This window comes from Ammospiza caudacuta, chromosome 3 (assembly GCF_027887145.1).
Source record: "Ammospiza caudacuta isolate bAmmCau1 chromosome 3, bAmmCau1.pri, whole genome shotgun sequence".
Lineage (NCBI taxonomy): Eukaryota > Metazoa > Chordata > Aves > Passeriformes > Passerellidae > Ammospiza > Ammospiza caudacuta.
Window position 1 is genome coordinate 25,128,079 of NC_080595.1, and position 16,957 is coordinate 25,145,035.

Sequence of the window (16,957 nt, forward strand, 5' to 3'; positions counted from 1 at the left end):
CCTTCTCCAAGTTAGCCAAGTTAACTGGAAAGGCTTCCATTTTTCTTTGCACCTGTTTGATAATAATATGATATTACTCATCTCAAATATTTACACTTGTTAACTCTCTAGAGATGTCCTTTTATAACAGCTTGTTGGGGTATGTGGCAGAATATTTGGCCTTGTTTTCAGAAAGTGATAGCCTATGAGTTAATACTTGTTTACATGGAATGGAGATTCTGAGTTTTGTATACATGGACAGAAATGGATATGCAGCGTGACTTTTATTTTAAACTTTCCAGGAAACTTCAGATGTGCCTGGAAGCAGATTCCATGCTCATTTGGGCCTCCAAGGCTTAGCAGCAATCTCAATCAAAAGACTTGCTAAGCTCCTCTTGGTGTTTCTGCAAGCAGGCATTACAAAGTGCAGTTTATGTTGCCTGATAGGCTTGCTGCTCTTCAGTTTTGTGTCTTGAACTGCTTAAGAACTTCCCCAAAACCAGTTGTGTGTCTCAGTGCTCACGTTTACTGCTGCCATAGAAGGTTTGTGTTCCTCAGCTTGGCTCACATTACACGCTGCTTGAATTTGAGCTTGCCAGGCTGAGCTTCATGGCTCAACAACTTCTCAATAGCTCCTTGTGTACCTGTTGTAACAGATAAAACACAGCAGCATCATAGGTTTTTGGCTTCCTAAATGCCAGAAATCTGATGATAGCATCCTAATAGCATCAGCTCATGGGCCTCTGTTTCACATTTGGTTTTGAGTTCAGACCATTATAGGCTGCCTGTGCCTGCTTAATGGGGTTAGTGCTGTGCCTTCCCAGTGGATTTCCTTATCTGTGCCTACTTACTGGACTTTACTTCCTGCTGCAGAGCATTTTCAGGGCACACACATGAGTTTCTTTTGGGTGAAACGAAGCTGGACTATACCTTAATATGTCTCAGTGGATATTCAGTAGATGGCAGCAAACTGATGCTGGCCTGGAGTGTGCAAAACACACATTGTGGATATTGGGTCCTTGTTTCACTTCACAGACCTATTTCTCCTTGAGAATTATTTGCTAACATACACTTGGCTGTGGCAAACCAGACGTTGGAGTTTCTGGATCTCTTGGTGGCAATGAGTTCCCTTGCCCTTCAGTGAAAGGATCTGTATCTTTGCCTGCACATTTAATTTTGTCCACAGAAACTTTGTCTTCTATAATTATAGTATATTTCCCTGTGTCAGATAACTGATATTTGTGATTGTTTGATTTAATGAATACACATTCTTCTGCTTTTTTTTCCCCTTTGCTTTACAGAAAATGGACGTTCCTGTGATGCTGAGACGCCTGCGGGAGCAGAGGGTGTTTATGATCCAGACCATAGCCCAGTACAAATTTGTCTACCAAGTGCTCATACAATTCCTGCAAAACTCAAGACTTATTTAATCTTTTCAAACATCCCAGACCCAGCATTGTGGATCTGACTGAACCTTACTGATGAACAAGGGGAACTGCCTTGACAACACTGTGTGCATATATTGCACTTTTAAAAGTTGTCTTGAAAGTAAGGAATGATGGTTCTTTACTAGTCTCCCATGGATTATTTTATACAAGATATAATTTATTTTTCTTGGAATAACTTTTGAATTACTTTCATAACTCATAAAACTTATAGTGACCTTCAAAGTGAACCACATTTGACATGACTGGTCTGCATTGTAACATGTCTGTAAGGAAAGCAATCCTTTGTAAAGGTAGTTTGCTGGCTTTTGTTTTCCTACATGGCTTCTGAAACCCACAGTTATTTGGCAGTGGGCTTTTTTCATGTAAGGACCTTCTGGACCCAGTGTGTGGCTTCTCTGGTGAAAGCAAGACCTGCTAGATGTCAGCTACAGCTGTGTGTGAGTGGAAGCTGAAGGTGCACAGCACGGAGACCTGAGCTCTGCACATGCAGCCGGGCATGTTACAGAGGGCTCGAGCACAGGACATTGTGAGGACACAGACTTTTGGGTGCTGAACTCTTCAAATTCCACAAGAATTATGGTTTTAGATTAGTCCTTGAAAAAAAATCAATATTGTATCTTTTTAAGGAAGCTTTTTGCTGGCTGTGTGCAACCCTTGAAGGGAATCATAAGAAGCAATGTAGGGTGAAGTGCAGTGACCTCCAGCAGGCTGAAGTCAGTGAATGACTCTTTCCAATAACTCTGGTGATCTGAGAGTTTAACAGCAGAGCATTTTCAACCAAACACATCTGGAAAAAAAGCCAAATCAAGCACCTTCTCACAAATTACACTGAAAGTATTATTTCTTTGAGGCTCACCCTCTGCAGACAAGGAATCTCATTTACATTAGGCATCCCCAGTTGCCTTAGTCTTCACATGCGAACTATTGTTGGGTGGTTAGAGAAGGAGTCAGACTAGAGAGGTGCCTTGGAGGTCTCTGGACCCAGCCACACTCACCCCACTGCTGACTTGAAACTTGGATAGGCTTGTGCAGGGTCACATCCAGTTTCAGAATTCTCAAGGGTGACGATTTCACAGCCTCTCAGGGCATGTGATGCAATGCAGTTACTTTGTTGTGGTGAAATCACCTTTCTTGGTATCCCTTCCCCAGATGCTTCTAATATTTTAATCCTACTGTTGCTTTTCTGTTGCATCCCCACCTCCAAACCCTGGTCAATGTACAAGGGCCTGAGCCTGCAAGCACTCTTAATTTCAGCACTAAAGGAACTAAAATTAATGGGGAGCTTAAGCCAAGGTTCTGTACCAGAATGTTTCTTGAATGTATTTAAAACTGCACTGTGTTGAATTGGTGCTGTGCAATACAGGCCTAACATGATGACAAAGTCTCTGGTGAAGACTTGTAACCATCAACAAATGGAGAGGAATTATTTTGCTGTAATAGCTTGACCATGTTCTTTTTAGGGATCAGTTGAGCTTTCAGTCAACTTCAGTTTTCCTCTAATTTTTTTTCTGCCAGTGCCAACATATCTCTTGTTAAATTAGCAGCAACCATTTAAAGTCTTTTCAGCAGCATCTGCATGATAATTGCAGAGAGATGCTTTATATCTGGGAAAAAAGCCAAGGAATAAACCTTGAAGCAAAGTGTATTAAATTAGTTATCTCGTTATAACTTTTTGAATAATTTCCTAATGATGAATTAAGTTTGAACTCAGAGCTGTCAAGTCCCATTGCACCACTTGGATGTGAGAAGTAGAAAATCAGGAGGGAAAAGAATCTGTTCCTGTGTCTTATTATTCAGCTGCTCTTGGCTGCAATGTGTGTTTCTGCTGCTACAGTGAGCACAGGAAAGTTATTGCATAAGAGAGTGTGAAGAGCTGTGTTTGAAGGGAAGAAAATTAAGCAAATTTTTTTTTATGCAAAGATGCATCATAGGTGTCTTAGAAAAACATTAATTAGAAAAAGGCACTAAAAATCCTTTCCAAATTAAGTCAGTGGCTATTAATGAGCCAAATAAGTGGCCATGTGGTAAGCAGTCATTTCCAATTAACTCCTAATGTGGCTGGGATGGTAGATAGAGGCCAATGTGAGTCACTTTTTCCTTTTCATTGTCAAAGAATGGTAATTTTAAACTTTTCCTTTCATCTGACTTCAATGTATTTTTCCCTGCTAGATTTTATCTTGACTAGATCTGTTAATATCCTAAGTGAATTGGGCTGGTGCATGTCTTCAGAGGTTCTTTTCCACCCCAGCTTACAAGCAGCCCTCAGCATGCTGATGTTTTATGGTTGAAACGTGGTACAGTTTTGTAAGGGAAAAAATGAACCTTCTCACTTTGAACCTGTTGTAGTTTTATCAGGCCAAAATTGCTTGGGCAGTATTTCCTAACCTTTAGGGAGTGACAGGAAAATGCATTTTGCATCCAATTTTCTTAGTCATAGCAGGAATGAACACATGGGCCTTAAAGCAACAGTGCTCTAAGTTTCTGTCCTGCAGACTTTTAAACAGCAGAACCCTTGAGTTTGAGAAAAGGACAGTTTGGAGTTGCTGTTTGTTGTGTTGCATGTTTTTTAACATCAAAGCCTGACAGTGGCTTGAGACCAGTTTCATCCATTTGGAGTAAAGTCTGGATTGAAAATCTCACTATGATTCATCAATGAACAGAAGTTTGACACAGGCAGTCTTCTCCCAGAGCACCCACCTTGCAGTCTGGCATGTTCAGCCTACATTCCCTGATGCTTTCCAAGAGAGAACTTGCAGCGGATGAGTAAGTCTGACTTGGGCATCCATTGTGTCTGTCTTTCTTTCAATACACTCTTCATCTGTATTTAACAACCTTTGCCTTTTTAATTTAAATTCTTATCAACTATAGTATTGAGGTGCTGGCATCAGTTTTTTGGTTACAGTTGGTCTGAGCATTTCATGCTTCCCATTGTTAGAGCAGGGATGGGAGAGAAGACAGCTGAGCTGTGGTGCTGCTCAGTGCTCTGGGGATCTTGTTTTTGTCCCCCATCAGTCACACTGGAGGATGGTGGACATCAGCTGCTCAGGTCCTACTTGTTTCAGGTCCTGCAAAGGCTTGTTTAGGCACCTCTTGTCCTTGACTACCTGAGGAAAGATGAAGCTTGTGCCCACAAACATTTTCCTGTGTAGGCATACAGGGATCCTAAATGCTCAGTCTTATCAGAAGTCCCTGAAACTAATTTTAGCTGGCAAAAGACACATCTCTGAGAGCTTACTCAACCTATTGCCAGCACAGTCCTTGAAGTATATTGAAGTGCATTTCTGTACTACTTATTTAAATCACCTGCCTCAGCTACAAATATTATTAAATATTTGCATGATTTCAAAAGCTGGGGGTTTTAAAATTACTTTCTTGTAAACAAACAGAAATGCAAATGGCAAAACATGGACTTACTCATTCTTTTCCAACCTAAGTGCTTCAATAGTGCTTGTCATGTCAGCCGGGATGTTATTTTTTGATCCAATACCTGCTATGTCTGTGTAGTCCACAAGCAACTCTAAAAGAAATGTTGCTGGGCAATCTTGTACTTGGATATAGCACAGAAATCTGTAGAGAAAATTCAGCAGAGCTAACTCTGACAATGCTGCATTTCCAACAGCCGACTTCCCACTGGTCTCCTGGGAGGAGATGATGACTGAATTAGCTGTTGTGAGCCTTGCTAACAGTTTGTGCTCTGTGTGCTCAGAAAGTGGAATCATCAGGCTGATCTCTGCTGTAGCAGCTCTTGTGCATCACTGGGGAGGTCTGAGTTAAATTTTGCTGCTTGTCTTAGTGGGTAAAAAAATGCTACGGTGGCAGCCACTGCAGGTAATAAAGGCCTGCATCACATTGCAGGAGCAAATTCCTGAGCTGACCATGAGAGGAAGGACTGCATGAAAACAGCCTTTGACCACCCTTCTGCAAAATGAATATAAAGCTGCTGATGTGTACTTCAAGGCACATTGAGTTTGGGCTAGGTTTTGCTGGCAGTAAGAGAAAGGCTGCAAGTCCAAACCCCAAAAGCAGTTGCCCCCAGCTCACTCTTAGCCTTCTAGAGTGGTTTTCTTGTAGGATCTGGTGCTAAGGGAGCTTTAGATGCTGTCCACATCTTTAGAGAGAAGGACATTATACATGCAGCTGCTTCCAGGGATTGGGGATTTGAGGAAGGGAACAGATGGCTGTGGGGCAAAACAAGACAGAGGTATTAACCATAAATAAACTATTGTTAGATTGTGAAACAAAACAGTGCACAGGTCAAAAAATAGCAGTGTTTATATAAATATTTAAAGTAAATAAATTTAGTGTTTTTGGAGTATCTCAGATTACAGTTCCATTGGCTTCTCTGAGCTGTTTTTTGGCTGGCATTTCTTTGAAGTTTTGTTGCCTGTGCTTTCTGTGCACTCTCACGGAGAGTTTCCCACATGCTTTAACAACAGGACTTTGCCTGCAGAGAGTGAACTGGAAATCACTGAAAATAGGAGCTTCCTCTGGAGAATTCCAGCACTATATAGCAGCAAGGGAAGGACTGCCACTGATTCTCAGTGGCTGGGCAGTCAGTTCCAGGTATTTCAGGGGTAGTGCTCCTTGATTAGGCAGGCAGAAAAGGAATGCTTCTCACAAACTGTTTCCATGTCAGGCTGTGGGGCACTCCCGACTTAGACAGTGGCTGGTAGTTGAGGAAGAAGTAGGGATGTGTCTAGAAAAGGGTGCTCAGCCCCTCTGGTGCACCTGGCAGCAAACTTTATGGGTTTCCTGAGGCCAAAGCTGTATCCTGCTCCCTGTGTAGTACCTCCTGGTGGATCCATCTTCCTTGAATCACATTACCTTCTCTTTAGAAGCCATCTCTGGCCTTCACAATGTCCTGTGCTGGTGAGTTCCGTAACTTACAGACGGATTGCATGAGAAGTTCCTTTTTGTGTATGTTAAATAAAAGTATTTTCTTGCTTCTGCTTGGTCTTTAAAAGAAAGCAAATCTGTAGTACCAGAAACACTAGTAACAGGATGTTTATCGTGTTGAGGTTGCTGCATACAAATAACATTTTTTCCTCACTAGTAAAGTACCTTTCTTTCGTTATTTTACAAAGGAAAAAGTTTACACATGCAGATGACTGTAATATTCCCATATGTTATTGTGTGGAATGTGGTAAATGAGTTGACATGTTTAAGTTTTATGTCACTGGATTTTACTGTCCTGTTTTACTGCAGTATTGTGATGCCTCCGGTTCTATTTGTTCTGTAATTCTGTACCTGACAGTTTAGTACAAAACAGTGATCTGATCTCACCACCTCATTGTATGTACACATTTTGTAGAAAAATGAGACATCAGTTATGTGCCCTTCCTGCCCCCAACCCCTCTGTTAGGGCTGAATGGCAGAATTATTCTATGCTATTGAAAGCCTTTAAAAAAATAAAAATCTATGCATGCTATTTTATATTCTAATGTATTATTCATATCAGTACATAAGCTTATGCTTGTCAGTTTTATCTTGTGTATAGAACTGATTACTTTTGACAGTATTTTTGCACTGTTTCTTTTCTTTCTCTTTTTATTATAAAAAGTTCTATCAGCATTAATTGATTGCAATAATTTTTTTACCCCTTTCACTGCCTTTGTGTAAATAGTTTCTTATATGCTTTTGCAAATGTGAGAATGTCTTCAGTCACTAAGGTTTTTTTGGTAAGGCTGTCCTTCATATTCACAGTATACAATAAACCATTTTTTTCAAGGAAAACAATGTTTGTGTTCTTTTCTGTATCAGCTTAAGGATTTTGTATTTGCACCTACACTGCTTGAGTTGGTTTCCCATGTTAAACTGATAGGCACAGCCAGGGCCACAGTGAGCTTTGAATAACCTCTGCAAATAGTAATCCAAGTTTCACAGGGGCAAGGCTCCCACTGGTGCCTCATGTTCAGCTAATCCAATTCTTTGGTGTTGAAGTGTGGTATGGGCTCTGGACAGACTTGCTGAAATAAAGGTATTATTTCCCAGGATAAAAGTTTATTTTACAAGACAAAGGATAAAAATAGTCAGCTAGTGCCCTCTTCCTAGGCTTGGCTGTAGTTAATAGGCTTTGGCTTTCTGGTATTGTAGATGTGGTGCAGTTTTATATACTCCAGCAACAACTGCTGGCTAGAGAGCAATGAAAGATTTCAGCAAAATGAGCTGACAACCCCTTGTTCTAGCAGTTTTATTTTCAGAGCAGTGCTTACAAGAAAGAAAATACAATGAAGTTCTTAAGGGTGATGTGTTCTTTCTCATCATACTTTATAAACTGTGAAAAGACGCAGGTAATTTTTTTGTGCACCATATTTCAATTTTGATGCTATAAGTTTATAGCTACACTCTTTTTCCCCCCATCCTTAAAAGCACACTCTTGCCATTGATCTAAATGGAGGAGTAAAAAATCCTTTTGTTTAGTATATGTGTAGAGAAAGTTAAGTCCTGGAGTTTTTCCTCAGAAAGTGTTCCTGTCCCTCTCTTAAAAATAATTGCCAACATGTTATTTACAATAGTTGTAATCCACTGGAGGTGAAGGTATGGCTGTAAGGAAATATGAGCTGTCCTCTGCAATAACTCACTTTAACTTGTAAAGGAGTGTAAAAAGCCAGAAGTTGCATAGTTCATGTCTTGTGCAAGCCTTCAAGCTCCAACACAGGTGTCAGTATTTTCTGTGCAACACAAATTGAGCTCTGTCTAGGTCTTTGGTGTGATGAATCCTCACCTGCCAGAAGCAGTGATGGACCTGCAGATTAACTGGCTGAGGGAATATTGGTGGCATTGCTGTAAAATGTACATAATTTATCACCCCATTTCCCCTTTCTTTCAGTTAAGCCACTGCAAATAAAAATGATGCAAGAAAAAAAGGAAATGTGTACCAAACCACAACAGAAAAAGCAGGGCTTTTGCTAATTTGTTGGATTAAGCGAAAGTATTTGGGCAAAAGTACATATCACAAAACCATTCTACCCATTTAAGTGTACAACAGGAATCAAGAGGGGCCAAGACCACTTTATTTACTTTACTCAAATAAGATCCACACCAATACCCCTAAAGAAAAAAAATGGCCATTTCTGCACATGAGCCGTCAAAAGGCATAACCTTCAAGAAACCATGGCTGCTTCCTTTAAAAAAAAAAGGCAATTGTAGATGTGTGGAAGCTAGGCTTACGTGTGTTTGTCATTCCAATTACAGGACAGAACTGTGTTCATACTTCTACCGCTTTTCAAAGCGCTCCTGAAGGTTTCCATAACAAGGCTTTTTAAATAAAGGTTTGAAGGATTGCATAGATTCAAAGGCTCAGTGGTCCTCTAATTCCTTTTTGATCTCTGAAATGTATGGATGATCCTTCCCATGTGCTACTTCCATGATAGCAATTGCCTATGAAAAGAAAAAAAAAATATTCACACAATTGATTCATATATAACACCAGGCTATAAATACTCTCTTTAGAGGTTTGAAGCAGTTTGACACCTCTAGCTACTTTTTGTCCCCTTGTAGTCATAAACCCAGTAGGAAATAAAATGAAATTCAAAACTAAGTAATAAAGGTTTTATATTCAAAGAATACATCTTTGATCTTAAAGGAGCCCAAAGCACCTTTCAAAATTATATTCCTGACAAAACTACTTTGAATGCCACCAGCTCCAGGACAGAAAACTGCAAGTATGGTGGGTAATATTCCAGCAGAGGACTTAGCCAGTATCAGAGCCAGCTCTGCTCCTACCAATTTATCCTTGAGCTGTCCCAGACATACAGGCCTAGTGCAGGAGTAATGCTGAGGCATTTCAAACTTGAGTCTGTAAACCCTCTGCTCCTTCCAGGGGCTGCCAGTGCTTTAGGAAGGAAGCAACAACTGAGGCAGAAGTGATTTCCCATAAGATTCGGACAGACACTGCTGTGCCCAACAACTCCCTGGTGTTTCACCTGCTCCAGGCCCGAGGGGGAATGCTGCAGGCAGCCAAACCCCTGACTGGCACCTTTCCTGCCCTGGAGTGTGTGCCAGGGCAAGATTTCCACTTGAGAAAAGAAGTGATAAAAGGCTGCACTAGACAGAACTGAGAAGAAAGTTCACTGTAAGTCTGAGAATGGTTAAAAAGCAAGGGAGCTAAGACAGAGGAAGGAATTGCAGTGTCCTGGCCCTCTGAGCATTTGGTCATTTCATCCTTTGGAAACTTTTATGCTCTTGTATTTGCTAAGCCAGTACAGCAAGGGCTTTTGGTTCCACCTCAGCAGTGAGAAATGACCCCACCCCTCCTCCTGCCTGAAAAAGAAAGGAGGACCTTCTGGATGAGCTGCTCACAAACTGACAGGGAACAATGGGCTTGCTTTTCCACTAAATCCCAAACATCAGAGGCTGGGATAACTTTGGGCAGTTCCTGTAGACAGCTTTTGGAAGTGAGTCACTAGAAAATGTTTGTGTAAGGAAACTAACTATGCCAACAAATTTATCTCACAGTTCCCTACCCCCCATCCCATGCTCCTACTGGCACAATTCCCATTTCTACTCAAGGGTTTAACATGACAGTGAAGGAAAACCTATGCCAACTTCAAACTAGGTAACAGTTAAATTTTAGAGCATATATTCTTCTAGCATCTTTCACCATGGTTGGCTGGTGCTGTTATTTGCTGGCTAAAACTTGCCAGCATCTAAAAAGCAAGAAGAAATAAATACATCGTGACATTCCACACTGAGTCACTATATGCTACAATAGTCACTGATGCTTAAGAAACTAAAATAAATTTTTGTCCAACAAGAATAGGGGAAAATAGTCAAGAAACATAGTATAGACTAATAAAAAATAGCAGAATAAAATACTAAAGACTAAAAAAAAGGGGTGAAGAAAAACATAAAACCAAAATGCTGTATTTGCCAATTTCAGCATTACCAGATGCATTGAATTCCCTTCAGCTATGTAAAAATTGATTGGTTCCAGAACAAATAACCATCAAAAGTGTGCCTAGTTTAAGTTGGATATAGAAATCACAGACTTCAATGAAACACTATGTGCCTTTTATAAGAGCCAAACATTTTTCCTGTCCTTACCCAACAAATGAGGGGAAGATAGGGTTCTGCTTCATTTACACTAGTGCAGCTCTAGCTCAGTGAAGAACTCAGAGCAAATGTTTAAGCATAATTCTCACTCCAGCTGCTGCAGTATGAGCCCACTGTGAAAAGGCACCCAAGAGCAGACCTATCCTCCATCTCTAGAAAAACCAAATCTGAGCCAAAATTCCCGTGACCAAATATATTAACACATGGTGCATTTCCTACCACGCCAGCTCACTGACAGAGAGGCACACAGTGTTTCAATGGAGAATGGTGTTATTAATGGTGTTATTAATGGAGAAACCAGGCAGTAAATACCCTCTTCAGGGCTTTAACTCCAGCCGTCCTGTTCTTCAGCGTCATGTACAGTCTCCCTAACTTCAGCCACATGGAGGCAACATTCAGCGAGTAGGAGGGATAATGTTTACTGCAAAAGAGAAAGAAATTCAGCTTCATCAACTCTGGCAGTTTCACAGCATTTTCCCAGTTCTGTCCCCCTCTCATGGGGCAGGAAGCTGCCTCTCGGTGCCCCTGCCCATTCAGCGCTCATCCTCTGTGCCGTGACTGCCAAGAGCCCGTGCCAATTGTGTCTGGGATGGGGACGCCTGTCAGCTGGGAATTGGACTGAAACTACCATATGCCTCTGAACAGCTGTCAGATGGCAATGACTTTCTGCCACTAGTTTTAATCTAGCCAGCTACAGAGAGAGCCTGCATTGTGATGAGTTTTTGGAGCCACCCTGCACCGGCAGCAGCGGCTCTGTGTGTTCCACAATGGTTGGTGGGCTGGAAAGCGAGGGGCCCTGTGCAGTGTGCAGGGCACACATGGCAGCCTGTGCTCACACACACTGAGTGGCACAGCCCGCCTCGGCAGAGCTGGCCTGGAATGCCAGGCTCAGAGCCAGAGGAGCTGGGCAAGTCCCAGGGAAGATAAATAGTACTGAGCCCCCAGGGGGGGAATGTTGGCTCCTTCTTTGTATCACTGCTCTCTGCCAAGTGATCTGTGACTTTATGTTGGCATCTGTTCCAAAGGGAGAGCTTTTCTTGCGCTCCCCCCAGCTGGCAAGAGAGTCACGTCTCAAGACGAGACTCTGGGAGATTCACGGCAGGACCAGACACAGCCAGTGTAACTGCCTGGCTCTCACCAACGGGCTTCCACTGCAAAAACAGGGAATGTGATCAGAAACAGTGTTCATGGCTCCTGCAGGGGCTATGTGCTGCCTTGCCCCACGCAGGGCTTCAGCCTGGGCATTCTCCCACGCCTCCGGCGCTAGGGCAGCGGGATCAGGGACATGGGGCACCCGGAGCTCTGAGCGGGATCAGGGACATGGGGCACCCGGAGCTCTGAGCGGGATCAGGGACATGGGGCACCCGGAGCTCAGGAGCGGGATCAGGGACATGGGGCACCCGGAGCTCTGAGCGGGATCAGGGACATGGAGCACCCAGAGCTCAGGAGTGGGATCAGGGACATGGGGCACCCAGAGCTCAGGAGTGGGATCAGGGACATGGGGCACTGGGAGCTCCTCGGAGCGGGATCAGGGACATGGGGCACCCGGAGCTCAGGAGCGGGATCAGGGACATGGGGCACCCGGAGCTCTGAGCGGGATCAGGGACATGGGGCACCCAGAGCTCAGGAGTGGGATCAGGGACATGGGGCACTGGGAGCTCCTCGGAGCGGGATCAGGGACATGGGGCACCCGGAGCTCAGGAGCGGGATCAGGGACATGGGGCACCCGGAGTTCTGAGCGGGATCAGGGACATGGGGCACCCAGAGCTCAGGAGTGGGATCAGGGACATGGGGCACTGGGAGCTCCTCGGAGCGGGATCAGGGACATGGGGCACCCGAAGCTCAGGAGCGGGATCAGGGACATGGGGCACCCGGAGCTCTGAGCGGGATCAGGGACATGGGGCACCCGAAGCTCAGGAGCGGGATCAGGGACATGGGGCACCCGAAGCTCAGGAGCGGGATCAGGGACATGGGGCACCCGGAGCTCTGAGCGGGATCAGGGACATGGGGCACCCGGAGCTCAGGAGTGGGATCAGGGACATGGGGCACCCGGAGCTCAGGAGTGGGATCAGGGACATGGGGCACCCAGAGGTCAGGAGTGGCATCAGGGACATGGGACACCCGGAGCTCAGGAGTGGCATCAGGGACATGGGGCACCCGGAGCTCAGGAGTGGGATCAGGGACATGGGACACCCGGAGCTCTGAGCGGGATCAGGGACATGGGGCACCCAAAGCTCTGAGCGGGATCAGGGACATGGGGTACCCGGAGCTCAGGAGTGGCATCAGGGACATGGGGCACCCGGAGCTCAGGAGTGGCATCAGGGACATGGGGCACCCGGAGCTCTGAGCTTGGCTCCAGAGCTTGGCTCCAGCTCCCTCTGGTGCTCGGCCCCAGCGCTGGGACTCGGCTCTGCTCTCCTGCAGCCGTGCCTACCGGGCTGCTGCAGACAGAGAGCACTGGGAGAGACTGCAGGGAGCTGACAGCAACACAGGCTGTGCCTCCATTGCCTTGTACAAAACACTGGCTGCAGATGAAGTTTGAAGCCTTTCATTAGAAAAAAATGATGCTATTTTAGAAACCAGCATTTATCCAGCTAAGCAGAATTATCACGGAACCCAAGGTGGCACAAAATTATTTTGAGAACCCAAAGCAAGATTTCAAAGTCAGTCCTGCTGTATATTGCAGACCACATTCTGACAGTAACAGACACTGTCCTGGCATTTAAATATTCCTTTCTGAGTAGTGGTATCATGGGTAGAATGTTTATACAATATATACCGAGAGAAGTGATCTCTGCACAAACTTGCCTTAATTGTTCAGATTATTAATTAGAGCATTAAAAAAAATAGTCTGTCATATTTACCTGTAGGGTCTGATAATTTTTTGCCCGTAACACAGCGCACCTTCCCAGTCCTGCACATAAAGACAGACACCCATGGCCTGGTACATCATATGTAACATATAAACATTACTGTCCTCAAACACTGCACCCATCTTGTCCAGGCTGAGCTCACAGATCTCCAGTAATTCACTGGGGGGTAGGAAGAAGTCAAGGAATGCAATAACTCGATGGCCTCTCATTATACAATTAGCTGATAATGCCTTCAGCCACAGAGAACACAGAGACAAGTTTAATTTCTACCGGTCACAGTATTTCTCCTGCATGCACTTCTGAAGCCCAGCAGGCAAGATTTTTAGGTCACACACCAGTGGAGTCAGGGTAAGACAAAGGATATATTTGTAGTGTTTGGCTCGCCTGAATTCCTCAATCACGTTCCTGGCATATTTGATCATGTCCTTTACTGTCTCTGCTGACGGAGGATCATTCAGCTTGCAGATTTCCAGTTTCTCTTTATCCTGAAGGAAACACAATGGACCTTACAAAGGCAGGTTCCAAGCCCTACAAATAAAAGTGCACCTGCTATACAAAATTTCTCTAATAAAAAGACGCAGATGTGAACTTAAGCTCTTCAAAGAATGAAAAAACAAAGGTAGAATGTGCACCTGCAATTTTTCTCCAAAGCCTTGGCTAGAAATCCTAGGATCCCCTGGCCTTCCAGTTCATCTGCCATTCTCTACTTCCATGAAGTGTCTTTTGAAAGACTGAAGAGCTTTTTGATTTTGTGTTGCAAGTGGTCTAACATAAGAAATGTCACTGCTTCCAAAAGATTAGGATTTAAAATAAATTTAGGCTTAGTTTTAAGGCTGTATCAGCTCAAGTAACATAGGCTGACTACCAAATTATACCTCTGTGGAAAACAACATGATCTTAAACACAGAAAAGGATCCTTCAGATCTAAAACCCCATTTCCATATATTTTGTTATTTCTGCTGGACAGCTCCACTTTCTATTATCTCTCTATCTAATATATATTTCATGAGGAGCCAGCTACAATCTAGAGACAATTTTTTGCTGTTTGCAAAGATTGTTGCAAGATTTTTTTATTTCATTATTTAATCTGCCAGCTGAGAGAGGTACAGGGACTCCTTCCAAAATTGAAGGAGGCTGAGTGACAGGGGACTCCCAGAGTAGCACATTGCTGAAAATCACAGATGAAATCCTGGCTTCATTAAATTCAGTGGCAAAATTATCAAGGTAACTGAGGGGAAAACCAGAAATGATATGGTATCAACAGAAGGGCCTCAAGCAACAATACTGGGTACTATCTGAAAAAAAAAAAAATCACAAAATATTACACCATTTAGGGGAAGGAAATGGTTGTCTGGTCACTTTGGGAAACCTGGTGAAAATGGGAGGAAAAATTATCTGGAACTTAAGGATTAGATTATGCCAGACACACTGATCTTGTCTGGAATGACAATAAACTACACAGAGCTCAATTCTTGTAGGATCTTCAGTGAAAGAGGTCCAAATGGCTGCACAGGCACAGCTGTCTCAGTATCTGTTGGGTTTGGGTACCTCTTCCCTCCAAGAAGTGCTTTTCTTTAAAACACCTAACACCTTGTTGTCAGGAACACTGGACCTTCCTTTGTCCTTTGAGGGGCACCGGCTCATGTTTAATGACCACAGCTCTGGCCTGCACATCACAAGGGTCTGTGACCCAGGACCACGCTGTCCCTGAGCAGAACAGTATGAGGCTGTTGTAGAAAAGATCATTCCTCAGATCCTGCTGTGTCCCCAAATCATCCAGACATGCCATACAATGTCCCCTAGAATTGACTGAAATGTCCCACCCAAGAATTGCAGCAGCACTCTATCCCAGAAATGCCCCAAGCAAGATTTGCTTGCTAGGAGTTGGTAGAAAGCATGAAATTAAAAAAAAAAAAAAAAGAAAAAAGTTTTGAGCTAAATTTGTTTGGCCAAATAGCTTAGACACAGTATAATCATCTACTTTTAACAATGTTTTCATCTTTGCTTTGTAGCTCAGCTTTAAATAGGCCTCTACCTGGAAATTTCCTGGTGTGTCATGATTACAGTGGAAAGAATGAGTATCAGAAAGCATTCTGGACAGAAAGACAGAAAAACACACCCACCTTCCCCCATTCCCATTATCCTATTTTCCAAAATGTAATTAAGCCACACAGGATATTACATCTCAGGACATGGGTAGGTGCCTTGATAGTCAGCAGTACATTTCCCAACAATTCCATTACCTTTTCTTTTGTAGTGCACTCCCTGCAATCACAGCTAAAGAAATAGGAGTCTCTTAACCGGTCATTTCTGTCTTCTGTGGGATACAGCAGGTCAATATAGCTGCTAAAAATCTAAAAATGGTAAAAAAACCCAAACAAACAACAGTCAGCGAGAAGCAGCATCACTAAACATATTTATTACACTTGTTCTGATATGTGCAGCATGACAACTGCATATTCCTGCAGCTTGTGGACCCCTGCAGCCACATCACCTGCCTGCTGCCTCACATTCCAAGCCCCTTGGCAGCACCAGGAGCTGTCACTTGTGAAAGCAACCTGACAGAGAAATGTTCCTTTCCTATTCGTTATGGAATTTCCCTCAAATATTACCCTGGCCTGCACCCAGGACAGCAAGATTCAGGTGTGGATAAGGAAACTATTACAGCATAAATCTCAGGCTCCTGTCAGACTACAAAGAGAAGCTTCCTTTTCAGAAGTAAAATAATGATTTCAGGTATCCAGCCTAAGATAAATTACAGTGGCCTGGTTTTTTTGGAGGCTGGAATCTCAAATTTTTCTTTCTGAAAACCTACAAAAATTGGGGCAACAGCAGTCACTAGTAGCTTTAGAAACTTAGGACAAGACCTTTAGATCTCTGAAAAGAAGAGAGGCCCAGTGCTCCAGTTCAAGGAGAATGAATATCAGATTTACTTCAGCAGCAATATTTTAAAGCAAAGAAAACCTGCTTTTGAACATTTTCAAGGCCCTTCATATACACTATTCTTAAGTTTTCCTCTATTTCAATGGTCTTCAGAAAAGAACCCCTGCAAGTAGCTTTAATGCTGTGTTCTAAAACGAGATCTCCCCCAAGAAACACGTCCTATGCTCAGTGCAGTTGATCATTCTGCAGACCAAGGAACAGCTTTAGCTCCATTTCCTCATTTACAGTTATTTGAAATGCTTTGCTCAGTCTTTATACCTAAAGTTTCTCTTTTCTTCAAATGTAAAATTACATGTAATTTCATACAGTGCACCTTCTTCTTAAGTTGAGTGTGTCATCTCACACTTTCCCTCACAATCCTCTCCTCCCTTCGATATTTTCAAAGCATGTGCAATGCAGGAACCACATTCACAGCAAAAAAAAAAAAACTTTAAAACGTTGCCCTGCAATGGCTACACGGAGCCTGAAGATGGAGACACAGGCTGGGAGACTGCACAGCGACCACACACAGGCACAGCTCACGTTTGGAAAATTCTGAAGGGTCAGAGAAGCAAATGTGCAAAACCTGTGAGGTCCTGGAGAGCTGATGAAATTCTAAGGCAGAATTCAACCTGAAGATGATGTTGAGCAACATCATCTAGCTCTAATGATACATCTTCC

At 43.4% G+C, this 16,957-nt stretch overlaps 2 protein-coding genes across 3 annotated transcripts in view; one reads left to right on the forward strand and one right to left on the reverse strand.

Moving 5' to 3' along the window:
- Window positions 1-7,149, forward strand: part of PTPN14 (protein tyrosine phosphatase non-receptor type 14) — a 71,062-nt gene extending 63,913 nt beyond the window's left edge. The window contains exon 18 of the mRNA XM_058801108.1: window positions 1,281-7,149. Coding sequence (XP_058657091.1) covers window positions 1,281-1,409 — 129 coding nt within the window. The 3' untranslated portion in view covers window positions 1,410-7,149. The remainder of the gene's footprint in view (window positions 1-1,280) is intronic.
- Window positions 7,150-7,479: 330 nt separating this feature from the next.
- SMYD2 (SET and MYND domain containing 2) overlaps window positions 7,480-16,957 on the reverse strand; it is a 30,231-nt gene continuing 20,753 nt past the window's right edge. Inside the window, exons 8-12 of one of the 2 annotated variants that reach the window (XM_058802122.1) lie at window positions 15,598-15,708; window positions 13,719-13,839; window positions 13,346-13,520; window positions 10,794-10,902; window positions 7,480-8,807 (exon numbers count right to left, since the gene is read on the reverse strand). In XM_058802122.1, coding sequence (XP_058658105.1) covers window positions 8,727-8,807; window positions 10,794-10,902; window positions 13,346-13,520; window positions 13,719-13,839; window positions 15,598-15,708 — 597 coding nt within the window. In that variant the 3' untranslated portion in view covers window positions 7,480-8,726. The remainder of the gene's footprint in view (window positions 8,808-10,793; window positions 10,903-13,345; window positions 13,521-13,718; window positions 13,840-15,597; window positions 15,709-16,957) is intronic. The other variant, XM_058802123.1, reaches the window with a different exon arrangement.